General features: G+C 35.1%; 5 protein-coding genes across 15 annotated transcripts; 3 read left to right on the top strand and 2 right to left on the bottom strand.

The window, feature by feature from the left end:
• The first annotated feature begins 97 nt into the window (after positions 1 to 97).
• On the top strand, positions 98 to 2,195 carry Catsup (zinc transporter catecholamines up). Its single transcript, XM_076805687.1, has 3 exons — positions 98 to 1,225; positions 1,310 to 1,385; positions 1,476 to 2,195. Exons 1-3 carry the CDS (start codon positions 287 to 289, stop codon positions 1,649 to 1,651), a joined length of 1,191 nt encoding a protein of 396 aa, XP_076661802.1. The 5' UTR covers positions 98 to 286; the 3' UTR covers positions 1,652 to 2,195.
• Ttc19 (tetratricopeptide repeat domain 19) lies at positions 1,421 to 3,971 on the bottom strand. Of its 4 annotated transcripts, XM_076805689.1 has the most exons (5): positions 3,437 to 3,971; positions 3,037 to 3,299; positions 2,657 to 2,964; positions 2,159 to 2,394; positions 1,421 to 1,583 (listed from the first exon to the last, which is right to left on the bottom strand). In XM_076805689.1, the coding sequence occupies exons 1-4, from the start codon at positions 3,743 to 3,745 to the stop codon at positions 2,198 to 2,200; spliced, it is 1,077 nt and encodes a 358-aa protein (XP_076661804.1). In that variant the 5' UTR covers positions 3,746 to 3,971; the 3' UTR covers positions 1,421 to 1,583; positions 2,159 to 2,197. The 4 variants fall into 4 exon arrangements, with proteins under 4 accessions (XP_076661804.1, XP_076661803.1, XP_076661806.1 ...); XM_076805688.1 differs by lacking the exon at positions 1,421 to 1,583 and having other exon boundaries at positions 2,112 to 2,394; XM_076805691.1 differs by lacking the exon at positions 1,421 to 1,583 and having other exon boundaries at positions 2,112 to 2,394; positions 3,037 to 3,327; positions 3,437 to 3,567.
• Positions 3,972 to 17,005: 13,034 nt separating this feature from the next.
• On the top strand, positions 17,006 to 23,391 carry LOC143365495 (uncharacterized). Of its 7 annotated transcripts, XM_076805718.1 has the most exons (7): positions 17,006 to 17,138; positions 17,981 to 18,570; positions 18,711 to 19,091; positions 19,260 to 19,427; positions 20,759 to 20,954; positions 22,142 to 22,227; positions 22,842 to 23,391. In XM_076805718.1, exons 1-6 carry the CDS (start codon positions 17,120 to 17,122, stop codon positions 22,198 to 22,200), a joined length of 1,413 nt encoding a protein of 470 aa, XP_076661833.1. In that variant the 5' UTR covers positions 17,006 to 17,119; the 3' UTR covers positions 22,201 to 22,227; positions 22,842 to 23,391. The 7 variants fall into 7 exon arrangements, with proteins under 7 accessions (XP_076661833.1, XP_076661828.1, XP_076661835.1 ...); XM_076805713.1 differs by lacking the exon at positions 22,142 to 22,227; XM_076805720.1 differs by lacking the exon at positions 22,842 to 23,391 and having other exon boundaries at positions 22,093 to 22,834.
• Positions 23,392 to 23,586: 195 nt separating this feature from the next.
• On the bottom strand, positions 23,587 to 24,715 carry LOC143365497 (uncharacterized). 2 transcript variants are annotated; one of them, XM_076805723.1, is made up of 3 exons: positions 24,356 to 24,715; positions 23,991 to 24,197; positions 23,587 to 23,867 (listed from the first exon to the last, which is right to left on the bottom strand). In XM_076805723.1, exons 1-2 carry the CDS (start codon positions 24,474 to 24,476, stop codon positions 23,995 to 23,997), a joined length of 324 nt encoding a protein of 107 aa, XP_076661838.1. In that variant the 5' UTR covers positions 24,477 to 24,715; the 3' UTR covers positions 23,587 to 23,867; positions 23,991 to 23,994. The 2 variants fall into 2 exon arrangements, with proteins under 2 accessions (XP_076661838.1, XP_076661837.1); XM_076805722.1 differs by having other exon boundaries at positions 23,587 to 24,197; positions 24,356 to 24,712.
• A 69-nt stretch (positions 24,716 to 24,784) lies between these two features.
• Rrp1 (Recombination repair protein 1) lies at positions 24,785 to 26,795 on the top strand. Its single transcript, XM_076805721.1, has 7 exons — positions 24,785 to 25,233; positions 25,400 to 25,669; positions 25,745 to 25,871; positions 25,948 to 26,091; positions 26,178 to 26,321; positions 26,401 to 26,581; positions 26,660 to 26,795. Exons 1-7 carry the CDS (start codon positions 25,204 to 25,206, stop codon positions 26,775 to 26,777), a joined length of 1,014 nt encoding a protein of 337 aa, XP_076661836.1. The 5' UTR covers positions 24,785 to 25,203; the 3' UTR covers positions 26,778 to 26,795.
• The last annotated feature ends 131 nt before the right edge of the window (positions 26,796 to 26,926 follow it).

Raw genomic sequence — 26,926 nt, forward strand, 5'->3', positions numbered from 1 at the left:
TTTCAAATTCATACTTCAATGTACTTCAAGCCGGTCAACGCTGCAAACCAGTATTGCCAACGTTACTGTGATATTTTCAAAGAAATGAACCGAACCACATTTTGATAACATTTAATGAATATCTTACGTGGCAGTATTTTTATCTTGTTTCCAAATACCATAACTGCAATATTGAGATTCACAAATTCCTATATAACATATACATAACATGTATGGATGTTAACAATACCCCATCGAGAGTGCGCGAATAAGTTATATTTTCGACAGTCTGTGCAAAGTTGTAATAATGACCACGACAGAGGGTAATCAACAGAGTTGTGCGAATAAATGGATATCAAAAGTTGTGCTCACGACATTTCTGTTGCTTATACTTTTAAACTTGCCGACCTTGTGTCAAGCCCACAGTCACGATGAATCACCAAGTTTCAAATACACCAAAGAGGCTAATCAAGCGCATCTAAACAGTGAACATTCCTCACATCACCATGAAGCTCAGCATCAACACAAGCACGTACATCAACAAAAGCCGATTTTGCCTGAGGATTCACAGGATTATGTATTTCTCAAAGCAATTACATCCACCTTAATTATATCGGCAGCTCCATTCTTTATATTATTTTTTATTCCATTGGACAAGACAAAAGAACACGAGCCTCTACTAAAGATATTATTAAGTTTTGCGTCCGGTGGATTGTTAGGAGATGCATTTCTACACTTAATACCTCACGCTTTGGTACCTCATTCACATGAATCGGGAGCAACACACTCCCATCAACATTCTCATAGCCACGACGACAAAGAACCTCATCATGTTCATGATATGTCCGTTGGCCTATGTGTATTATTAGGTATAATCATGTTTCTAGTTGTGGAGAAAATAGTAAGACTTATAAAAACTGATCATACTCATGTACATGCACTTAGTGACACACAAAATGCATCGAAAGAAAAGAAAGATGATATCTCGAATAAAGATGCAGACGAAACTGATCCAACTTCTAAGGAATCTATGGACGATTCTGAGAATGAAATAAAAATTACTGGTTGTTTAAATCTAGTAGCAGACTTTTTACACAACTTTACAGATGGCCTCGCTATAGGAGCTAGTTATTTGGCTGGTAGCAGTATTGGCTTCGTTACCACTTTCACAATTTTACTACATGAAATACCTCACGAAATAGGAGACTTTGCTATTTTAATACAAAGTGGTTATAGTAAAAGAAAAGTAAGATACTAAAGAGATGAATAATTAAGCAGACTATTGTTAGAACACATTATTAAATTATTATTGTTATTATTATTATTACAGGCTATGATGCTTCAGCTTACTACCGCAGTAGGTGCTTTATTAGGAACTTGCGTATCATTACTCGCTGAAGGCATGGGTAAAGTAGAATTCTAATATTAATGGATATATGTATACTTCTAATAAATTTATTCACAATTTTAATTAAAACATTCATTTAAACTTATAGGTGATCTTGCAACCAAGTGGATTCTTCCATTTACAGCTGGTGGATTTATTTACATCGCAACAGTATCTGTAATACCAGAACTTTTGACTGATACTAAATTTGGACAGTCTGTGAAAGAAATCATTGCACTTCTCTTAGGTGTATATATGATGGTACTTATAGCAGAATATGAATAGAAGCATATAATACTTTTCTTTACAAATATATTGTGATCATTTACTAAGAATCTGTTTTGAGTGCTATAATAAGATCCTTAAACTAGAAGTTGTATTTTTACAAAGCTGCACTTGTGTTCAGTGATGAGTGATATTAGTAACAATTTTAATTGTATAAAATGAATTCCAGTGACAACAACGTTATCTATGTATTTACAACAAACATTAACATATAAAAATTAATGAGCTAATTATGAAATCAGTAAAAATAACATTCATATTCAATATAACATTTATATTATGAGATGATATATTTATACATTAGTAAAAAGATTTTTACATATAGCTACTGTAAAATAAAAAAATCTATGTTTTTTATAATAGATGAATACATAGTCTATTCTTTAAAAAAGAAAGGTACAAGTGAATAATCACAATTATTACATTAATTAAGTTAAATAATTATTAGCTACTGTACACATTTATTTTGTTCACTATCTTTTTGTTTGTTAATATAACCTTGTATACCTTAATACATAATATAGCTCTTTTACAGACGCTTTCATACTAAGACATCATCTTTTTTATCCTTTCAAGACATTTCTCAGCTACATCTATAGAATTATCATGATTTTGTTCTTTTGCTAAACGTTTTCCTTCTTTACAGCTTTTTCTAGCTTCCTGGTATAATCCTTTTTCAATATATACATTTCCCAAATTAACATAAATAGAGCCTACATCAAACATATCAGGCAATTTTTTCCCTACAAATATAATAAATCGCTGTTGAAATCACTCTGAGACTAACAATTAAAGGATTATTAACACATCTTGCGTGGGCACTTTGCCGCCAAAGTCTTACCGTGTTGCATTCATTCTTGCAACGCACGATTTATCCGATTTTATTGTAAAAACACATCGATCACAAAAACCCATCGATAACAATAATCCATCAATAATCCATCAAAAACGACTTTAGTCGCTTCCCGCTCAAGATGTGTTAATCAACTGCTCCATGTATATTACCTATTTCCGTAGCCTCAGTCAAATATTTAATGGCTTGATCATACTCTTTCATCATACAATGTACAGTTCCCAAATCGTTTAGCAACACAACAATTTGCTCATCATCTTTACCAAGAACTCTTATAGCTATGTCATATGCTTCTGTGAAATACCTAAGAGCATCAACATACTGTGATCGGTTAAAAAGAAAACTGCCATACCATTCTAAAGTTAAACCCATTAATTGTAGAATGTCTGGATTCTCACTGTCCTTAGCCATATGTTCTCTTAAATGTTGTAAGCAAAACTGGAAACCATTTTCAGCCATTCTATGTCAACAAAGAACGTATTACATTTCATAATTTTAAATATTATACATAACATCAAATCAGATTGCTTACTCTGTTTCTCCCATTTTACTATACATGTTAGCAATTTTAAGAGAAATATGAATAACTGCTAAGTCATCTTGGGCTAATCCTTTAGACAATAATCTTTGTAGAACTGATACAAATAGTTTCTGTGCTTTCTTATATTCGCCTGTATTCATTGCAAGATTAGCCATTACATCATAAATGTATGTTATACCGTTATAATGCTGTAAAGTCTGTGCTTGTCGCAAAGCAATATGCAACATTTGTTCTGCCTTTTTAAATTCTCCCTTCTATAATAGGGAAAGAATACTGATGAAACTACAATAAAACAAGACATTTTTCTCTAACTCAACAGTGTCTAATTACATTGCTGTCGGTTACAATGAAAGCTAAAATATGTATTATATTATCATCTGTTATACTTAACCTGAACCAATAAAATCGATCGTTTAATTGTCATTATCAACTCTGACTCGTCATCTTTCTCTTCTTCTTCAGAACCGAACAGAGTGAACAGAAAACTACCCGAAACTAAAATGAATTTCGATTGCGTTGATTTTTGTCGTTCAAAAAATTGTCGACTACAATTTTTTCTGACTTCATAAATTTGTGGTAAACACATTATCAATGTATTTTTACTGAAATTTAATTGGTACATTTTTGTAACAATTAAAGTAGACCTTGCAAACAATTGAGTATATTTAAGCGCATTTGTAATTATATTACGACAGAACATTGTACTATATTATTGATTGACTACACAAAAATAATAGTATTTGTTACACTCTGTTATATAATGTCATTAGTAACATATGTGGTCAAGTATGTATGCACTCGGTATCTACAATAATAATGTGACATGACAACATCTTGCACTCAAAGAGGGTAGAGCCGTTAAAGGTACAGTGTGGTACATCGCGTGAGCATCACCAAGTACGACACTGTACGACACTGTACGACACTGCACACGATGCTCAGCGACGCATTGCTTTGCCGAGATTACAGAGAATTCGTATTTTTATAGAAGCGAAATTCTTGTCAGAATCTATGATGTTCATGACTCCGAAATTTTTTATCAACATACAGACAGTGTTACCACAGACGAGGTATGGGAGTAGACCAATCGCCATATGGGGTTTCGTGTCTCACGATCTGAAATACCGACATCGTTAACAACTAGATTTCTTACGCCCTCTACGCTGACGAACGACAAATGTTGCAACTAGATCCACAAGAAGCTTAGACCATATCACCGACGATATCTCGTCGGTGACCATATGCCTATAATACATGAAAGGACCTCCGATCGAAGGAATACCAATTTTAGGCAAACAATATCAATTTTAAGAAAAGGAACTTTTGAAAAGTTCCGAAGCAAATTTCAATTAGAAATCCAGGAAAAAAGGTGACGATGAAAAACTGTGTTTTTCGGTTAGTAATTCAAAGGAGCTTACCAAGAAGCTGAAGGTGGACCAGGGAAAAAACAAGGAAAGCATTGAAGGCCCACCTTGGCCCATCCCGAGCTAGCCTAAAGTAAATTCTGACACAATTGAATTAAATACACAAGTTTTTATAATTAGTAAGTCTTAAATGCTATTTTACAATGTTATCGCAAATTATAAATAAGCAGCTATTAGCTCAATATTATTCTCTATTTGTAAGATACGTTCTTACAAATAGACAATAATACCGATTGCCCAGGTCTCACCACGAGGAGGTTGCTGCACAAGAGACCCGAAAGGAAGCCAGAACGAATTCAATACGCTTCCTTCTGACTCCCTTTCTTACAACGACGATTTACAATATTACAAACTAAGTTTCGCAGATCGCTAAATGGGAAAGATTACTTTTCCACAGACGGAAAAGGTCACTTTACCATTTAGCGTATATCGAGTAATTATTGCGGAGCAAAAGGTGTGAATCGGAGAAGAAGTCTCCGATCCACGGGGGATCAAGAACGAATCAGGCAGAAGGCTCTGATCCTTTCAAAGAGAGAAATAAAACCGAACCAGAGCAGAAGGCTCTGGATCGAGGCTGACGCGACGCGTACAATGCTTGCAGAACCAACTCCAGCCAGCACCGATACCCGGCGTGTCCTCACGAAGAGCGATGGCCGAGAGAAGCGTTCAAACGATACCCTAAGTTTCCCCCACCCACCTGTCGCCAGGCAACGACTAGCGTTGAGGCGACTCGGGTGGACTTACGGCAGGGAGGATTTTACACGAGTGAACAGGTCTCTCGAACATCCCTCTCAATGGATCTACGCCGAGCACCGGTACCAACCGGTCTGGTACATACAAGCAAGGTCCGACACAGCATAAGGCTGTGTCGGAATCAAAAATCGAGCCGAGCAAAGTGAAGTTACGGCAATAATTACTCGACATTTATACAATACTAATAAACAAGCTTAATAACTAACGCACGCACTCGAATCGAGCAATTATTGTGAGCCAAAAAAAAACTAAATCTGAGAAGTCTCTGAACAATTCCAGAGAAAATAAAAATGGAGCAGAAGGCTCAGATTTACGAGAAAGAAAAATGAAAGAAGCGAACCAGAGTAGTAGCCTCTGGTTCGAGGGTGACGCTACCAACTGGTCACAGCAGAAGGCTGTGACCCAAATCAACAAGCGAAACTAACAAAGTGAATCTAACACAATAATTGCTCGAGAACTAATACGAACTTATAAATACTGTGAAGTCTTCTTACTATTCGTTGTCTTCGTTCGACGATGATCATGCTGAACTGTTGTGATTTAACTGAAACAGACTAATAATAATTAGACACAAAATGGAGGAACACAGAAGTAATCGAAGAAGAAACGAGTCTTCGTACGATGCGTTGTCTTCGTTCGATGATAAATTTCTGCAACTGTTGTACTCAATCTGAAACAGATTAGTAATGATTAGACACAAAACAATGGAGGAACAACGAAGTATAAGAAGACGATGAAATAAAGACAAAACGATGACCCCGTACACGAGTACGGCCTACCTAACATGCACACGAGTGCAAATCTACCAGCTCACAAGAGCCAAGTTAACCCCGTACACGAGTACGGCCTACCTAATATGCACAAGAGTGCGAATCTAACCGGCTCACGAGAGCCAACCTACGACCAGCTCACGAGAGCCAAGCTAACCCCGTACACGAGTACGGCCTACCTAATATGCACAAGAGTGCAAATCTAACAGGCTCACGAGAGCCAAACTAACCCCGTACACGAGTACGGCCTACCTAACATGCACAAGAGTGCAAATCTAACAGGCTCACGAGAGCCAAACAAACCCCGTACACAAGTACGGCCTACCCGACAAGAAACTAAGAGTAGATGAAGTCAGAACTTCAATCTACTGAGGTGGCGCTTCGGGGCGCCCCGGGTTCGCCAATACCCGTACTCACCCACAGCAGTGAGTCCCTGAGGGACCTCCGTTCGGAGGAATACCAACTTAAAACCAGATATATAAATTTTAGAATAAGACCTTTTGAAAGTTCAGAAATAAATTTCAATTGGAAACATGAACAATTCCAATAGGAAATAAATCAAACGAAATGGGGACGCAACGACATAAAGGTCAGGGTCATAGCAATTTTAAGAAACAGAACTTTTAAAAAGTTCAGAAATAAATTTCAATTAGAAATCCAGAAAAAATGTACGATGTTTATTGAATGAAAAAGTATTCCGAAACAAGAAGTGTGTGTTTCGATTAATAATTAATAGGAGGTGCCAAGAAGGCGTAGGTGGGCCAAAGGTAAACAAGGAAAGCGCGAAGGAAAGCAGGAAGGACCCTTGGCCCACCCCATGCAGGTTTAAAATAAATTCAGACACACAATTCAATTAAATACACAAGTTTTTATTATCAGTACGTCTTAAATTTTATTTCACAATGTTATCGCAAATTATAAATGAGCAGCCATTAGCTCGATATTATTCTTTATTTGCAAGATAATAGAAGATCTAACAAATAGAGAATATTATCGATTGCCCGGGTCTCACCACGAGGAGGTTGCTGCACGAGAGACCCGAAAGGAAGCCAGAAGGAATTCAATACGCTTCCTTCTGACTCCCTTTCTTACAACGACGCTTTCGAGTTTTACAAACTAAATTTCGCAGCGTATGTCGAGTAATTATTGCGGAGAAAAAGGTGTGAGTCGGAGAAGAAGTCTCCGATTCACGGGAGATTAAAAATGAATCAGGCAGAAGGCTCTGATTCTTTCAAAGAGAGAAACAAAACCGAACCAGAGCAGAAGGCTCTGGTTCGAGGGTGACGCGACGCGTACAATGCTTGCAGAACCAACTCCAGCCAGCACCGATACCCGACGTGTCCTCACGAAGAGCGATGGCCGAGAGAAGCGTTCAAACGATACCCTAAGTTTCCCCCACCCACCTGTCGCCAGGCAACGACTAGCGTTGAGGCGACTCGGGTGGACTTACGGCAGGGAGGATTTTACACGAGTGAACAGGTCTCTCGAACATCCCTCTCAATGGATCTACGCCGAGCACCGGTACCAACCGGTCTGGTACATACAAGCAAGGTCCGACACAGCATAAGGCTGTGTCGGAATCAAAAATCGAACCGAGCAAACTGAAGTTACGGCAATAATTACTCGACATTTATACAATACTGATAAACAAGCTTAACAACTAACGCACGCAATCGAATCGAGCAATTATTGTGAGCCAAAAAAAAACTAAATCTGACAAGTCTCTGAACAATTCCAGAGAAAATAAAAATGGAGCAGAAGGCTCAGATTTACGAGAAAGAAAAATGAAAGAAGCGAACCAGAGTAGTACCCTCTGGTTCGAGAGTGACGTTACCAACTGGTCACAGCAGAAGGCTGTGACCCAAATCAACAAGCGAAACTAACAAAGTGAATCTAACACAATAATTGCTCGAGAACTAATACGAACTTATAAATACTGTGAAGTCTTCTTACTATTCGTTGTCTTCGTTCGACGATGATCATGCTGAACTGTTGTGATTTAACTGAAACAGACTAATAATAATTAGACACAAAATGGAGGAACACAGAAGTAATCGAAGAAGAAACGAGTCTTCGTACGATGCGTTGTCTTCGTTCGATGATAAATTTCTGCAACTGTTGTACTCAATCTGAAACAGATTAGTAATGATTAGACACAAAACAATGGAGGAACAACGAAGTATAAGAAGACGATGAAATAAAGACAAAACGATGACCCCGTACACGAGTACGGCCTACCTAACATGCACACGAGTGCAAATCTACCAGCTCACAAGAGCCAAGTTAACCCCGTACACGAGTACGGCCTACCTAATATGCACAAGAGTGCGAATCTAACCGGCTCACGAGAGCCAACCTACGACCAGCTCACGAGAGCCAAGCTAACCCCGTACACGAGTACGGCCTACCTAATATGCACAAGAGTGCAAATCTAACAGGCTCACGAGAGCCAAACTAACCCCGTACACGAGTACGGCCTACCTAACATGCACAAGAGTGCAAATCTAACAGGCTCACGAGAGCCAAACAAACCCCGTACACAAGTACGGCCTACCCGACAAGAAACTAAGAGTAGATGAAGTCAGAACTTCAATCTACTGAGGTGGCGCTTCGGGGCGCCCCGGGTTCGCCAATACCCGTACTCACCCACAGCAGTGAGTCCCTGAGGGACCTCCGTTCGGAGGAATACCAATTTAAAACCAGATATATAAATTTTAGAATAAGAACTTTTGAAAGTTCAGAAATAAATTTCAATTGGAAAGATGAACAATTCCAATCGAAAATAAATCAAACGAAATTGGGACGCAACGACATAAAGGCTAGGGTCATAGCAATTTTAAGAAACGGAACTTTTAAAAAGTTCAGAAGCAAATTTCAATTAGAAATCCAGAAAAAATGTACGATGTTTATTGAATGAAAAAGTATTCCGAAACAAGAAGTGTGTGTTTCGATTAATAATTAATAGGAGGTGCCAAGAAGGCGTAGGTGGGCCAAAGGTAAACAAGGAAAGCGCGAAGGAAAGCAGGAAGGACCCTTGGCCCACCCCATGCAAGTTTAAAATAAATTCAGACACACAATTCAATTAAATACACAAGTTTTTATTATCAGTACGTCTTAAATTTTATTTCACAATGTTATCGCAAATTACAAATGAGCAGCTATTAGCTCGATTTTATTCATTATTTGTTAGATAATAGAAGATCTAACAAATAGAGAATATTATCGATTGCCCGGGTCTCACCACGAGGAGGTTGCTGCACAAGAGACCCGAAAGGAAGCCAGAAGGAATTCAATACGCTTCCTTCTGACTCCCTTTCTTACAACGACGCTTTCGAGTTTTACGAACTAAATTTCGCAGCGTATGTCGAGTAATTATTGCGGAGAAAAAGGTGTGAGTCGGAGAAGAAGTCTCCGATTCACGGGAGATTAAAAATGAATCAGGCAGAAGGCTCTGATTCTTTCAAAGAGAGAAACAAAACCGAACCAGAGCAGAAGGCTCTGGTTCGAGGGTGACGCGACGCGTACAATGCTTGCAGAACCAACTCCAGCCAGCACCGATACCCGACGTGTCCTCACGAAGAGCGATGGCCGAGAGAAGCGTTCAAACGATACCCATTTCCCCCACCCACCTGTCGCCAGGCAACGACTAGCGTTGAGGCGACTCGGGTGGCCTTACAGCAGAGAGGATTTTACACGAGTGAACAGGTCTCTCAACCATCCCTCTCAATGGATCTACGCCGAGCACCGGTACCAACCGGTCTGGTACATACAAGCAAGGTCCGACACAGCATAAGGCTGTGTCGGAATCAAAAATCGAACCGAGCAAACTGAAGTTACGGCAATAATTACTCGACATTTATACAATACTGATAAACAAGCTTAATAACTAACGCACGCAATCGAATCGAGCAATTATTGTGAGCCAAAAAAAAACTAAATCTGACAAGTCTCTGAACAATTCCAGAGAAAATAAAAATGGAGCAGAAGGCTCAGATTTACGAGAAAGAAAAATGAAAGAAGCGAACCAGAGTAGTAGCCTCTGGTTCGAGAGTGACGTTACCAACTGGTCACAGCAGAAGGCTGTGACCCAAATCAACAAGCGAAACTAACAAAGTGAATCTAACACAATAATTGCTCGAGAACTAATACGAACTTATAAATACTGTGAAGTCTTCTTACTATTCGTTGTCTTCGTTCGACGATGACCATGCTGAACTGTTGCGATTTAACTGAAACAGACTAATAATAATTAGACACAAAATGGAGGAACACAGAAGTAATCGAAGAAGAAACGAGTCTTCGTACGATGCGTTGTCTTCGTTCGATGATACATTTCTGCAACTGTTATACTCAATCTGAAACAGATTAGTAATGATTAGACACAAAACAATGGAGGAACAACGAAGTATCAGGAGACGATGAAATAAAGACAAAACGATGACCCCGTACACGAGTACGGCCTACCTAACATGCACACGAGTGCAAATCTACCAGCTCACGAGAGCCAAGCTAACCCCGTACACGAGTACGGCCTACCTAATATGCACAAGAGTGCGAATCTAACCGGCTCACGAGAGCCAACCTACGACCAGCTCACGAGAGCCAAGCTAACCCCGTACACGAGTACGGTCTACCTAATATGCACAAGAGTGCAAATCTAACAGGCTCACGAGAGCCAAACTAACCCCGTACACGAGTACGGCCTACCTAACATGCACAAGAGTGCAAATCTAACAGGCTCACGAGAGCCAAACAAACCCCGTACACAAGTACGGCCTACCCGACAAGAAACTAAGAGTAGATGAAGTCAGAACTTCCATCTACTGAGGTGGCGCTTCGGGGCGCCCCGGGTTCGCCAATACCCGTACTCACCCACAGCAGTGAGTCCCTGAGGGACCTCCGTTCGGAGGAATACCAATTTAAAACCAGATATATAAATTTTAGAATAAGAACTTTTGAAAGTTCAGAAATAAATTTCAATTGGAAAGATGAACAATTCCAATCCAAAATAAATCAAGCGAAATTGGGACGCAACAACATAAAGGCTAGGGTCGCCCCTCGTTCGCCAATACCCGTACTCACCCACGGCCCCATCCGTGAGTGAGCCCCCTGAGAGACCTCCGTTCGGAGGAATACCAATTTTAAATCAGATAAATAAATTTTAGAAGAAGAACTCTTGAAAGTTCAGAAATAATTTTTAATTTGGAAGTTGAACAATTTTAATCAAGAATAAATATAGCGAAATTAGAACGCAACAACCTACAAGCTTGGGTCGCCCCGGGTTCGCTAATACCCGTACTCACTCACGGCCGCATCCGTGAGTGAGCCCATGAGGGACCTCCGTTCGGAGGAATACCAATTTTAAACCATATACACAAATTTTACAAGGGGGACTTTTGAAAGTTTAGAAATAAATATTCGATCGGAAAGATGGACAATCCGAATCAAAAATAAATCGAACGAAATTGGGACGCAACGACCTACAAGCTCGGGTCGCCCCGAGTTTGTTAATACCCGTACTCACCCACGGGCCCGGCCCGTGAGTGAGCCCCTGAGGGACCTCCGTTCGGAGGAATACCAATTTTATGTTAAAAATATAATATTTCAGAGTACGAATTTTATGTAAAAAATATAATACAATTTCAAAATACCAAATTTATTTCAAAAATATAATATAATATAATAAAATTTCAAAATACCAATTTTATGTCAAAAATATAATATAATGTAATTTCAAGAAAAGAAACTTGTGAAAAATTCCGAAGCAAATTCGAATTAAAAATACAGAAATAATAACACTGTCTAACAAAATTAAACTTTTTTCGAGTTTTGCAATACCTGTTGGGTGATTCTTATACACTTTGTCATCCTAAAACCGAATCTGAAAGTAGAATTGCTTCATCACGCAACGTTTTCGAAAAATTTTGGTTTTTGTAAAAATGCCCGATTTTGATACGAAACGACGTGTTACGCAAAAACTAAACACGCGAGAAAGTTCAAATTTGAGTCAAGAGATAGAGGGGACTCTCCTCTACATATTCATATAGTCAATTATATTTTTATGTACTTCCTAATAGTTGTAAATGGTTGTTAAAGTTTGAAAATGTGCCGACGCGGGTACTTTGTACGCTCTATTTTTGTATTTATGTGAAAAATCCTTTATCTAGCAGGAATTTACTATACAGGAATGCATTCTACAGACATTTCTGGTAAAGAAACCATTCACGAAAAGTATTTGGTTCCCTTAATGTACGAGAAGGATCAGAAAATGTTAATTGACAGCGTGTGCGCGACGCGTTCGCGCCAGACGGCCATTGCAGCCTTTTCGCGACTCGCCAGGGCCGTCGCTATGCGTAGTCGACGTTGGTACCACTCAAGTATGTCTTTGCTTACTATGCTTAATTAAATACATTTTTTTTTGTCTTTTTGGGTGCCAATCATTACAAAAGATTATAAAAATGCGAGTTATATTCACATTTCATTGTGGAAATGCTTAAATGTGAATATAACTCGTATTTTTATAATCTTTTGTAATGATTGGCACCCAAAAAGACAAAAAAAAATGTATTTAATTAAGCATAGTAAGCAAAGACATACTTGAGTGGTACCAACGTCGACTACGCATAGCGACGGCCCTGGCGAGTCGCGAAAAGGCTGCAATGGCCGTCTGGCGCGAACGCGTCGCGCACACGCTGTCAATTAACATTTTCTGATCCTTCTCGTACATTAAGGGAACCAAATACTTTTCGTGAATGGTTTCTTTACCAGAAATGTCTGTAGAATGCATTCCTGTATAGTAAATTCCTGCTAGATAAAGGATTTTTCACATAAATACAAAAATAGAGCGTACAAAGTACTCGCGTCGGCACATTTTCAAACTTTAACAACCATTTACAACTATTAGGAAGTACATAAAAATATAATTGACTATATGAATATGTAGAGGAGAGTCCCCTCTATCTCTTGACTCAAATTTGAACTTTCTCGCGTATTTAGTTTTTGCGTAACACGTCGTTTCGTATCAAAATCGGGCATTTTTACAAAAACCAAAATTTTTCGAAAACGTTGCGTGATGAAGCAATTCTACTTTCAGATTCGGTTTTAGGATGACAAAGTGTATAAGAATCACCCAACAGATATTGCAAAATTTTTTTGGTGTTGGACAGTGTAATTGACGGCTTTCGTAGAATAAACACATATACCAAAATAGAAAATGTATATTTGTATTGTCACTTACCAGCTGTTGAAAGTTGACCAAGGTGAGCGGAGACGGCTTCCAGGAACCGCTGCCCGACCGCGAACCAGCTTAAGGTGGACCAGGGTTGACCAGTGATGTCCACTGCAGCTCTGGAGGATCCCTGGTCCACTCGAAGGTAGGTGAGGGTAGGCCAGGGTGGGCCAGGGCAGCTCTGGAGAATCTCTGGTCAACTCCAAGGCCCTTCGTCCTTCTGGTCCCGGAGCCCTCCCGTTCCGTCCTGAGTGCGCACCACGACTGACTGACTGAGCGCGGACGCCGTGGTGGGGTGCGCGGTGCGCGGTGCGCAACTCCCCCACCCCAAACTAACTTCGCCAGACTTCGATCGCGGCGATAGTAATGATTGATAAATTTGTTATTTCTGGCTGCTTAATGTTTATAACAATTTCTTTTGGTAATGGTATCAACAAGCAATCCCTTGACCATCTTGCCATTTAATTTTTTAGTAAAAATAAATTATAGAACTCGAAATACAGAGTAACTATTAATTTACGAATATTCGCACGCAGTAATTTATCGTACAGAATTCACTGTAAAATTTATTATTTCTGACTGTTTAATGTTTATAACAATTCTTTTCGCCAATGATGTCGATAAGTACTCCCTTGACCATCTTGCCATTTAATTATTTAGTAAAAATAAATTATAGACCTCGAAATACAGAGTAACTATTAATTTACGAATATTCGCACGCAGTAATTTATCGTACGTAATTCACTGTAAAATTTATTATTTCTGACTGTTTAATGTTTATAACAATTCTTTTCGCCAATGATGTCGATAAGTACTCCCTTGACCATCTTGCCATTTAATTATTTAGTAAAAATAAATTATAGAACTCGAAATACAGAGTAACTTTTAATTTACGAATATTCGCACGCAGTAATTTATCGTACGCAATGCACTGTAAAATTTATTATTTCTGACTGTTTAATGTTTATAACAATTCTTTTCGCCAATGATGTCGATAAGTACTCCCTTGACCATCTTGCCATTTAATTATTTAGTAAAAATAAATTATAGAACTCGAAATACGGAGTAACTTTTAATTTACGAATATTCGCACGCAGTAATTTATCGTACGTAATTCACTGTAAAATTTATTATTTCTGACTGTTTAATGTTTATAACAATTCTTTTCGCCAATGATGTCGATAAGTACTCCCTTGACCATCTTGCCATTTAATTATTTAGTAAAAATAAATTATAGACCTCGAAATACAGAGTAACTATTAATTTACGAATATTCGCACGCAGTAATTTATCGTACGTAATTCACTGTAAAATTTATTATTTCTGACTGTTTAATGTTTATAACAATTCTTTTCGCCAATGATGTCGATAAGTACTCCCTTGACCATCTTGCCATTTAATTATTTAGTAAAAATAAATTATAGAACTCGAAATACAGAGTAACTTTTAATTTACGAATATTCGCACGCAGTAATTTATCGTACGCAATGCACTGTAAAATTTATTATTTCTGACTGTTTAATGTTTATAACAATTCTTTTCGCCAATGATGTCGATAAGTACTCCCTTGACCATCTTGCCATTTAATTATTTAGTAAAAATAAATTATAGAACTCGAAATACGGAGTAACTTTTAATTTACGAATATTCGCACGCAGTAATTTATCGTACGTAATTCACTGTAAAATTTATTATTTCTGACTGTTTAATGTTTATAACAATTCTTTTCGCCAATGATGTCGATAAGTACTCCCTTGACCATCTTGCCATTTAATTATTTAGTAAAAATAAATTATAGACCTCGAAATACAGAGTAACTATTAATTTACGAATATTCGCACGCAGTAATTTATCGTACGTAATTCACTGTAAAATTTATTATTTCTGACTGTTTAATGTTTATAACAATTCTTTTCGCCAATGATGTCGATAAGTACTCCCTTGACCATCTTGCCATTTAATTATTTAGTAAAAATAAATTATAGAACTCGAAATACAGAGTAACTATTAATTTACGAATATTCGCACGCAGTAATTTATCGTACGCAATTCACTGTAAAATTTATTATTTCTGACTGTTTAATGTTTGTAACAATTTCTTTTGGTAATGGTATCAACCAGCAATCCCTTGACCATCTTGCTAACTAATTATTTAGTAAAAATAAATTATAGAAACCGAGATATAGAATAACTTTTAAGCCATGAATATTCGTACGTATTAATTTATCGTACGCAATTCACTGTAAAATTTATTATTTCTGACTGTTTAATGTTTATAACAATTTCTTTTGGTAATGGTATCAACCAACAATCCCTTGACCATCTTGCTAACTAATTATTTAGTAAAAATAAATTATAGAAACCGAGATATAAAATAACTTTTAAGCCATGAATATTCGTACGCATTAATTTATGTACGCAGTTCACTGTAAAATTTGTTATTTGTGGCTCTTTAATGTTTATAACAATTCCTTTCGCCAATGATGTCGATAAGCACTCCCTTGACCATCATGCTAACTAATTATTTAGTAAAAATAAATTATAGAAACCGAGATATAGAATAACTTTCAAGCCATGAATATTCGCACGCATTAATTTATCGTACAGGTAACTCCGGTAACGCAAAAACCATTTCGGGCCACCACAGTTCTTATGTGGATTACCAAACAAAAAGTTTATGGCATCCATATAAGAACTGCCTCGGTGCGACCGTGTCCCGGCGTTGACAATAGCTCAGCTGGTCGAGCTCGAGGCCGGCCTCGGGTGAACGTAAACCTTTTGTTTACGTCTGTTGTCATACTTGTCGCGAGGCCATCGTTTCCAAAATTCCGAAATATCAAATCCGCTGCCCATCGTCCTTGGCTCGCTTGATTTACCGCCTTATCATCTCGCCGTTTGTATAAACCTTACCTCCTGTTATAATATAAATGTTTATAACAATTCCTTTCGCCAATGATGTCGACGAGCACTCCCTTGACCATCTTGCCATCTAATTATTTAGTAAAAATAAATTATAGAACTCGAGATAGAGAATAACTTTTAAATCATGAATATTCGTACGCATTATTTTATCGTGCACAATTCACTGATAAATTTATTGTTTCTGGCTGTTTAATGTTTATAACAATTCCTTTCGCCAATGATGTCGACGAGCACTGCCTTGACCATCTTGTCACCTAATTTTTTAGTAAAGAAAGATGATAAAACTCAAGGTACAGAATAACTTTTGAACCACGGATAAATGTACACTGATAAATTTATTGTCTCTGCTTGTTTAACGATTGTAAGAATTCCTCTTACGAATGATGCTGTCGAATACCCTCTTGGCTATCTTACCACCTAATCTTTTTAGTAAAAATGGCTAATAGTACTCGGGATACAGAGTAACTTTTAAAGCATGTCTTGAGCATGTCTTAAAGCATGTCAAAGTAACTTTTATGCATGATTATTCGAAGTATACAAGATACTCGATTCTCATTAAGATTTCTAATTACTCGGTATTTCATACCGTGCGACACGAAACAGTATAATGTGACTGGCGTACTCCTACATCTCGTCTGTGATATTGGTTCCACAATATTAGTTCCGACCGATACGGTAGGATGTGACACAAAAATGGTAAGGGGGCTCTAGTGGCTCTAGAGCCCCGCGGACGGTCGACAAAAAAATACATTGGGTGATTGGTCTACTCCTGTACCTCGTATGTGCTAAAAGATGGTATGGGTTCTGATCCAGTCTAAAACTGGGTGTAGGTTCTGTTCCATGCTATATTTGGGTATGAACGATATTGACAAAAGTGGAGGCAGAAAAACTCCGGGCGTGAGCACTCTCATATCCTCTCTGGTTTAATTGTTAGACGTATAACTATATAGGTACTAGGTGGATAGGTGCACACGTACATGGAACTACACCAAAAAAGTATGTGATTCTATTAGATACAACAAACACACTAATATGTACTTCGAATTAATTGCGATATAATTGTTCGCACAATAATTATTACTTATATATAATAAATTAATAGCACGTAAATAATAAAATCTATGCAAAGAACGATTAAATTAACGCATTCGGGGTAAATTATTACACAGGTAAAAGTATATCTATACTATTTTATGGTATCGTGAGGTACCCTTTACCCCACCCGTCTTTTTCCATCCCAATGCTGCACACCTTGATTTCGTGCATTACGCACCTTTTCACCTCACGGATATGAGACAGGTCATATCACAACAGGTAACAATATCTCAGTTACGTATTTATATGCGGATAAAGCTGTCGATACGGCATTCCTATTATCATCATGATTTTTATCTTCGTTTCTTCGGTAATAGGAATCAGACGTAAATATTGGTCACGAGTTTAATCTCTGCATATATTCCGTGCCTTCTACATATGTATATCAACAATCTTTTCAGATTAAATATTGTAGCGGAAATTAATAATATATCACTTGTCAAACGAAGGGCTAGACGATTTATTTGTCCACCTCATGTTTTATTAGTTTCGAAATCCATTATTTTGTTTTGGCGCATTCTATTTGCACCGTAATTGCACGCTCATGGACACTCCCACTCCTTTTTTTTTTTCAAAATATTGTTTGAAAATATATAGATCCATACGAATTCACGCTATAAGAAATAAAAGACATGAACTGTAGTGACAATGATGGACAAGTAATTTAAAATTCTTAATTTGATTCTTTTTAAATTTTAACTTATATGTCTAATTTAATTTTATTGTTTGTATTATTTCTTCAGCAAAAATGAGTTCTCAAGATACCATCGATAATGTGCAAGCAAATTCACCTAGTATATCAACCAGAACAAAAAATTGGGTCCAATTTGAGGATGAAATGCCTATTAAAGATAATGGTGATGCGGGAGAAAAAACTAAAACTAATGCACCAGCTGTAATAAAGCCTGAGTCGGTTACAGTAAACGTCGAAAAGATTGGAAAAGCCATAGAGAAAACAGATAATCCGCAAACTAAGAATAATGAATATAGAGGTGCTGTGATATCAACAGAATCCGTCCAGATTAACTTAGATAGATCAGGTTTAAGTCGTTCCATTACATCCGAAAGTCCAGAACTTAATGTACCGTCCGACGTAAGAGTCTCTGATCCCAAAAGTGCTTCTTTGAAGACTATCGATCTCAGAGATGTATCCAATGGCCGAAGCAATACGAGTAATGTTATAAGCACACCCATTGGAAATATTAGACAAGGTTTTGCCAATGGAGATACTATTGTTACTCTTTTACCAGTTAACACTAGATGGCCATGGATTACTCCAGCTAAATTTAGACCAGAGTTAGTGCCAGAGGAATTAATGGCACAGGGTTTGACGGTAAATTTTTAATTAACTGATTTATCGATATTATGTTATTGTATTATGGTAATGTTAGTATATTTATTTTTAAGTCTACAAAATAGTTTTTGTTTGAAAAAACCATTGAATTTTTAAGCATTATTATGTATCTTTTACAGCTTACTGTAGAAGATTATGTACACATAATGGAATTGCTTGTAAATGATGTACGTTTTAATATGTACAATGTATGCTATAAGAGAATTCTTGTTCTTTGGATCTTTACTGCATTTATTGTACTGCTTGGCTTGTTATTTTCTGGAGTGACTGGTCTTACTTTATTCGGCCTCGGCGTCATGTGGTTAGTCCTCAATGCTGCAGCAATATTCTTTTGCATGTTCGTCAAGATAAAGTTAAACCATAATCTTGAGAAATGTATGGCTCAAGTGAACAAGCATTTACTTCGACATAAAATATTGCTTGGATTGGATGATAGAGGGAAGATTTCGTGTCATAAAGTCAATCTCTGCTTCATATACTTTGATACTGCAGATTGTATCGTAAGTGTTATTAGACAATTAGTGATGTGTGTGCGTAGATTTAAATTTTCTAGGGCTGATCATGTTTTGTAATAGTCTTTTTATGTTTACCTTAAATTGTCAGCTTGTGAAAGTATTATTTCTCATTGGAACTATAACATTTGTACATGTTACATTTTGTTAAAACAGAAAAAATTGCAAGAAGTAATAGAACGAGAGGAACGGGAAGGAAGAGTGATTGGCGAAGATGGAAATTCGGAAATGCGCCGTAAAAGAGAATTACAGCAACGAATGGATATCGATGATAGCGACATTGTGATACAAGGCAGCACGACTACTAGAATCTCTCGTAAGCAGGTAAGCATCTTTTATACCAGGTAACTACCAATTCTAGTTAAGTGTATGAATTTTTTTTTCATTAACATAACAGTGTAACTTAATAACATTAGAGTTGATTTAGTACGAGAATACGATGTCTCCTATATTTATGTTCTTTATAAAATTAAATATCTCTTGTTTTACTTCTAAATTTCTATAATAGTATTTTATTTTGTTCTCTGAAAACATAAAATAAAATCTATCAGGATAAGAGTGAACAAGTATTCTGCCGTTATGTGCAACGTTGGGCAAAGGACTATTTACGTCGACGATTGGATTGGACGGTCGATGAAGAAGGTGGAAATCCTTCTTCACCTCGCCACTTAGCATCAGCTTTATGCCCGTGTCAATATATAGAAGAATGGCTTCGTAATAAGCCGCATGTTCGAGGCAGAGATTTCTGTCCCAGTTGGAGTAATTTCCTTAAAGATAGAGGCATTTAAGATTGTTTTATATGCTTATAAAACATGAAAGCAGTATTGTGATGCAGCTATTTTGACGCAAAGCTTATGTTTTAGCTTGTTGGAACTATTTTAATATCGTTTTTTATAGAAACTAAATTGAATGACAGAGATATGAAGCATAAAAATTTAAAAGATTTTTAAAGTACTTACACTTTTTTATAGTAATAATTATTTACGATTATAAACAACATAGGTAGTACCATTACAAATAGATGAATAATCAAAATTTGTTTTAATAGAAATAAGTCCCTGCAAGGTATTGAAGCTTCGTTTCATTATTAATCGTTTTTAACTGTAAACGATTTTAATAGCCATACTTTTTATTGGTGGTTTGGATTATCAGTAGCAAATATACCAGACATTAAATATTTTTTTAATGAAGTTTAATATTGCTTATATTACTTTGTTGACTAATATAGTACTAAACATTTAATATACAATTTGAAATTTGTATAGAAATTGTACAAATTACACATATATGTGTATATTTTGCAAGAACATTTTTAATATTTAATGTTATTACATATAGTACATGCTGTATATAGTACTTGAATATTCGAAAATTATGAACTGCAATCTTAACTATTTTTGTAAAATGGTGAATGACACGTAGGCGTTTAAGAAATTTCACTATAAAAACTACTTAAGCGATCGAAAGTACTTAATATCTTTAAAAATTATTGTTTGCTGTTTTTATACAGCAAAGTGTATTTTTCAAATGAGAAATTTCCAAATCTCAAGAATAAGTTTACTATCAATACATATATATATATGTAATATACGGATTTTATAGCTTTCTTGTCACTTTGGCTCTAGGTACTGAATGATGATGGTATGTGTTGACAGGAACGGGCGGAGTTGCTGTTGCTGAGGTATGCATCTCGATGGGCACATCACTTTGTGCGCCGGAGACTTGATCTGGTTATAGACTCACAGGAGCGTAACAGAGACATCACGGGTCTTTCTGTTTCACCACGTCATTGTGTCTCCGCCCGTTGCCCTTGTCAATTCATTGAGGACCATCTCAAATACAAGCCTAGAGGCAAGTTGAAATTTCGTACGTTTTTTGTATTACCAAACTTTGGTGGTAAATAACTAAGGCCGATCACTTAATAAGGATAATGTGATAACAATTTGTCATATCAATTGATTATGTTCCTAATACCTACCTTATTTTACTGTGGGCCTTTTGATGACTCGCTCTACGCATCGCTTAGAGAATTATGTGATGCAGATTTCCTGAAAATTATTTTGAGATTTAATTATATTGTTGCTTCTTCAATCAATTACATGTATCATCGATCAGCAGTAGTCGACTGATGCCTATATATGTTATGTACAACATAAAATTTGTTGAGCTCAATCATTGTATTCTGCTTTTACTTATATGTAAGCAATATTCTCCATTTTACAAATATAGCAGCACATTATGTTAAAACTAAGGCATAAGAGAAAGCTAGATTATACGTGTTTATTACTGTAGGTAAAGTAGGTGATTTAGTAATCATTCCGTTATGATTATTATTATTTGTAAACTGAATTATATTACAACATTTGTAGGTTATTGAATATTTGCTTTTTGTAATATTAAAAAAAAACAATGGATATTACATATACACATAATATATATGTAATAATATATAACGTTCCAATGTTGACAATTTCAATTCTTTCGAGAAAAGCATAATTTCTGCATTCATTTGAAATAACTTATAATAAAAAAAGTATTAGTATTAAAAAATTTCTATATTTTTTGTAATCTCTGCGAAATGTTGAATGGTAAAAATGTTGTGAATGCCATACGATAATATATTTACATATCTCTTAATCCGTCCTAATTCAATACATTGATATATTATGTAAGAATATAATATATTGTATACTTTTATATTATGTTTGATGATACTTAATGCTGCAAGTGAACAGGGTTGAACAGCTGTTCTACTTTTATATAAAAAGGAAATGTAAAGCACTTTTATATTACCTGTTAAATATGTTATAAATAAAGATAAGTGCATAATACATACGTTTTTTGGTGGGGGATAATCATATTCTTTTATAAAGGAAAGACTTTTCATTAAAGTAATAACTACTGTGCAAAACACATTATCATGTTTTATTTACTTGAGTATACCTTATGTGTGTGTATATATATATATGTATATTTTTCTAAAATATAGGTATTTGTCACTAACCATTGACTAATTCAGAGATGTTACTTGCATGCAGCTGGACAAAAAAGGACACAATTTGATATTTTGTCTGAACCACATTTTGTCAGCACATGAAAAAACTCATTCAGTAAATAGTATTGTGTAAGTATTGTGCAATTTGTCTTCATATACAGTAGCCAAAATTTCTATAAAGTCACTATGTTTTGTGATGAATTCTTATAATTATACCATACCAGTGGAAAATTTGTATTTGGTAGCATTTTGGGATTACCTAAAGAAAATCATACACATTAGTTTCAAAACATAAATATAACATTTATTTATAAAAAAACAAAAATGTAATTAGCTTTATAGAAACTTTGCACTTGTGTTCTGCACCACGCAGAAAAAACCATATCAAGCATACTTTGTAAGCATAGCAATGGAGAGTACACATTCACTTTGTCCAAGTGTCAACAAAGTACAAGACCAGATAAGATAAAGCAACATAAATGGTTATATTTTAAAAATATCTATGAAAATGAAGATGACTTTATAGAAATTTCGGCCACTGTATTATAACAAATGTAAACAAATGTGTTTCATGTAAAGTAGGTACAATGCTTTTTCACATTACACGTTCACATTTGGTGGAATTTGGTGTGTGTAGTAGGAAGATTCCATTTGTAAAGCGTATAATCATTATAATCGTGTAAAACCTTTCCAGTACTTAACTAGTGTTACTAATTCGAAATATTTGCATGATTTTTTTTCAGGATATCCACCAGGCTTTACATGGTGTGCTTATCTTAACGATCCACTAGTTAGGTATGATGTTAGGTCTGACATGGCAGGCATCCCTGGTTATTAATTTTAATTTTTCAAGTAAAGTACAACAGTATTCGTTAAGGCATTTTGAAAGAAATACGCATATCAATGACTATTGCCATATAGTTACTAAAGCTTAAGCACAATGATATTCATATAATAAGTGAAAGTACTTCTGGTATTACAATATTCTAGTAATATGTGGTTAATAATCACATACTATAATACAAACAATCAAATCATTCACAAAATATACATATTTTTCTATATCCTAATGTTTTAACCATTCCAAATGTGCAATATTAAAACGTTTATGTAATAACACTTCTTAAATAAGGTAGAAAACAAACATAACAGAAGTTATATGGAGTCACATTGAACACTTTACCTACCAGCAATATGACTTGGTCAATTACTTAGCTTACTTTTAAAATCAAAAATTAAAAATTCAGCCATTAAAAAATTGACTAATATGCTTTCAGCAGGTAAAGTGTTAAAGTGTATGTGCGTTACTTTTACATTTTTCAACATATATATTTCAATCCAATTGAATCTTGATAACTTGAATCTCAAGGAAAAAGTTAAAATCTTTGTATTAAATTAACTCAAATATGCAAAAAAGACTTAATAATCACATTTCATTATACGATTATAGTGCCTTGTAATAGATATTCTTTAAGGTTTATATCAGACTTTTTATATATTACCAACTTAAAAGTTTATACATGTTCAGGTCATAATTCAAGTATTGCACAATACTATAGTCTATCATAATTTTTGTATAGACTTACATAATTATTATATATGTATGTACACAATGGAAACAATAAGTACAATCTCAACATTTATTTTCCCACAATGTTGATTGTGTATATACTACTGTATGTTGGAAGTGATTGTATATTATAATAGTATGGACATTTTATGTTAGAAACTATGTCACTCGTCTATGCATATTAGGAGCCCAAATGTGCCTGTAGGTGAAAATATTTTGTACAAAATGTTTATTCGTATGTATACTATAGATGCATTACATTAAATCTTTTCTTAAAAGAAATGATGTTTAAATAATTAAACTGTAACTGATAAATACAAACAGATTTATGTTATTAATGCAGCTTGTGCTTGTTTCTTAATATCATCTGCCAGCCTTTTTATCTCCTCGTTATCAGTTCTCAATTGTTCTTCCTTCTTTTCAAGGGAAGTTTCCAAATGTTGTAATTGTTCTTTGATGTTTAAATACATTTTAACTTTCTGATACGATTCAGAAGAGTTCGAGCTTAAATTTTCTCCAGTAACTTCGTCTAAAAACAAATTTATAAATAACAATGCGTAGATATATAGCATAGCTATATTGTAAACATGACAACTTCAAGATAAGGTTATGACTTGAAATATACATGAATTAATGTTTTAATAGTTATATCAGATCATATGATAATAATATAAAATCGGTTAAAACCTTTATTTATTATTTTAAATGCTATATCATCCGCAGCAGCATGGTCAAGGTCTTCCAACATATGTTCAGGGTTAGGAATACCGGGTCTTGGTGGTAAAATACTTTTTTTATTACTAAACATATTCTGTTTAGTTAAGTTTTGTTAGTTTATGATAATATTAATAAGAAATATAAATTAATTAATATTTATATAACAATTCGCAAGGTAACGTAAACATAGTGTACGAACACTTCTGTCACGCAAATACATATGTAAACAGAACGTCACAAATCGAGACATGAATATGTACCCCAAAAAATTGTCTGTACTTTATAAAAATATTTTTGGTCTACAATCATCTATTGCCTATTTATAAAAAAAAAGAAATTTTTTCCTGCTCCATTTATACATTGCGTACTAAATTTTAGCATCAAACATAAATCGAGATATTTCATTGATATACATAAATTTAGAAAATTTATTAGCGTTAGTTATTTAGTTCAATTTAATGAAAAATGAAAATTATAGAAGTACCAATGAAACATGTTAGATCAATAACCTGATTCAGTCACATTTCTCCGCATGCTGTGTGCCACAGAATAAGTCTGTGTTTGTGCGGATGCTTTATGGTTCGGCGCTGTTTTCAAATTTCACGGAATATCGTGGAGGCAACTGCTACTCTTTCACCAAACGTGTCTATAAAGTTTTACTTTATAGAGTTTGTAATTAATCAAGCCACTTTATCGTTCAATGAGCAGTGAAATGGAAAAGTTTTAACACAAAAAGTATTTCTGTTGTTATTGTAGCATATATATTAAATTATTTTCATTTTTCTAAGCATCTACGTGTGTATACAAAAGCGACCGGTATGCCGCCAAAACGAGTTAGAGCTCGAAAGGTTAGTCATTCATATATTTTATTTCCTTTAATTCGTTTATTATTGTATACTACAACAACGTGAATTTGTAATATTCAGTTTTACAGATACAAGTTGTTAACATTTTAATTGTAGTATGGAATGTTACACTTTGTATTTTGTATTTATCGTTGTTATCTATATTTAGACAGACTCTGAAAAAGCTAAAGTTGAAGAAAAGAAAGGTAAAGCATTAAAGTCTCAAGATGCAACTCCTAAGCGGTCCAAACGTAATGCCACTGATATTGAGGAGCCTGTGGCAAAGCGTGCTAAAACAGAGCCAAAGCAGATGATGAATAAGACTGAATCAAACTTGGATGAGATTGACTTTGATTGTGAAAAATTAAATGCAGAAGGAAATAAATATAATTTTAAAATTTCTAGTTGGAACGTTTCTGGAATCAGAGCAGTTCTTAAGGTAAAAGTCTTACTATGCTTCGTCTTTGAGTTCTAATAAAACTTTGATGGTATGCTAATATCATGATTTACTTAGAAAAATGGAATGAAATACATTGAAAAAGAAGATGCAGACATAGTTGCATTGCAAGAAACTAAATGTGATAAGGATAAGATACCAGATGAAGTAAAATTAACTGGATATCATCGTTATTTTCTCGACAGTAATAATTTTTCAAATTAACCATACAAGAATTCAAAATTTACAAATCATTAAAATTATTTGTGTCGTGCAAATAGGTAAGAAACCTGGATATTGTGGATTGGCATTATATTCAAAAGAGAAGCCAATTGAAGTAAAGTATGGTCTGGGTAACAGTGAATTTGATAATGAAGGCAGATTGATTACTGCAGAATATCCAGACTTTTTTTTTGTTAATGTTTGTAAGTTATATATATATTATTGATTGACCCGATCGGTTTTTTTTTCATAGATGTTTATAATATTCAATAATTAATCAATGTCCTAGATGTTCCTAATGCTGGTCAGAAATTAGTAACATTACCAAAAAGATTACAATGGAACAAAGTTTTTAAGAGCTTCATTGAAAAACTGGATGAAAAGAAACCAGTGATTATTTGTGGTGATATGAATGTTGCCCATCTGGAAATAGGTAATATATATTTGATTATAAACGGATGTTTTTGGGTACTAATAGAGTAAACAAACAACACATATTTGACTGTGCACAGATCTTACAAATCCTAAAATAAATACAAAAAATGCTGGATTCACTAAGGAAGAACGAGAAGGTATGACTGAATTTTTAGATTCAGGATTTGTGGATACGTTTAGAGCCCTGTATCCTGATAAAACAGGTGCATACACGTTCTGGTCATACTTTTCAAATGCACGTAGTAAGAATATTGGATGGTGAGTGAATACAAATTATTAATTATTAAATTCACATACGTAATTGTGTACATTTTGTTTTGTATGTTTTTTTTTTAGGCGACTGGATTATTTTTTACTGTCACAACGAATTAAAGATAAAGTTTGTGACAATGTTATAAGAGATAAGGTATATGGTAGTGACCATTGCCCTATTGTTCTTTATGTGAATATATAAAAAGGAATTACATTTTTTATACTTAAATTATGTGTCATTACAGTTGATGTACATTTAATGCATGTCATGTGTAATATATGTTCTGGCTTCTAAAAATAAATTTACAATTACAAGGAATCATTTTACCATTTTTATTTCATTAATTGATT

This window comes from Halictus rubicundus, chromosome 2, assembly GCF_050948215.1.
Source record: "Halictus rubicundus isolate RS-2024b chromosome 2, iyHalRubi1_principal, whole genome shotgun sequence".
NCBI classification, from domain to species: Eukaryota; Metazoa; Arthropoda; class Insecta; order Hymenoptera; family Halictidae; genus Halictus; species Halictus rubicundus.

Bases quoted from the DNA above. Each gene is read 5' to 3' on its own strand.
- LOC143365495 (XM_076805713.1), top strand. The intron at 18,571-18,710 runs GTAAATTTTTAA...TATCTTTTACAG, and splicing joins TAATGGCACAGGGTTTGACG to CTTACTGTAGAAGATTATGT. The intron at 20,955-22,841 runs GCAAGTTGAAAT...ATTTTTTTTCAG, and splicing joins TCTCAAATACAAGCCTAGAG to GATATCCACCAGGCTTTACA.
- Catsup (XM_076805687.1), top strand. From the start codon at position 287: ATGACCACGACAGAGGGTAATCAACAGAGTTGTGCGAATAAATGGATA. The intron at 1,226-1,309 runs GTAAGATACTAA...TTATTATTACAG, and splicing joins GTGGTTATAGTAAAAGAAAA to GCTATGATGCTTCAGCTTAC. The intron at 1,386-1,475 runs GTAAAGTAGAAT...TTAAACTTATAG, and splicing joins ATTACTCGCTGAAGGCATGG to GTGATCTTGCAACCAAGTGG.
- Ttc19 (XM_076805689.1), bottom strand. From the start codon at position 3,745: ATGTTCTGTCGTAATATAATTACAAATGCGCTTAAATATACTCAATTG. The intron at 2,965-3,036 runs GTAAGCAATCTG...TTGTTGACATAG, and splicing joins AGTAAAATGGGAGAAACAGA to AATGGCTGAAAATGGTTTCC. The intron at 2,395-2,656 runs GTAATATACATG...TTATATTTGTAG, and splicing joins GACTGAGGCTACGGAAATAG to GGAAAAAATTGCCTGATATG.
- Rrp1 (XM_076805721.1), top strand. From the start codon at position 25,204: ATGCCGCCAAAACGAGTTAGAGCTCGAAAG. The intron at 26,092-26,177 runs GTAAGTTATATA...TCAATGTCCTAG, and splicing joins CTTTTTTTTTGTTAATGTTT to ATGTTCCTAATGCTGGTCAG. The intron at 26,582-26,659 runs GTGAGTGAATAC...TTTTTTTTTTAG, and splicing joins CGTAGTAAGAATATTGGATG to GCGACTGGATTATTTTTTAC.
- LOC143365497 (XM_076805723.1), bottom strand. From the start codon at position 24,476: ATGTTTAGTAATAAAAAAAGTATTTTACCACCAAGACCCGGTATTCCT. The intron at 24,198-24,355 runs GTTTTAACCGAT...ATTTGTTTTTAG, and splicing joins ATTTAAAATAATAAATAAAG to ACGAAGTTACTGGAGAAAAT.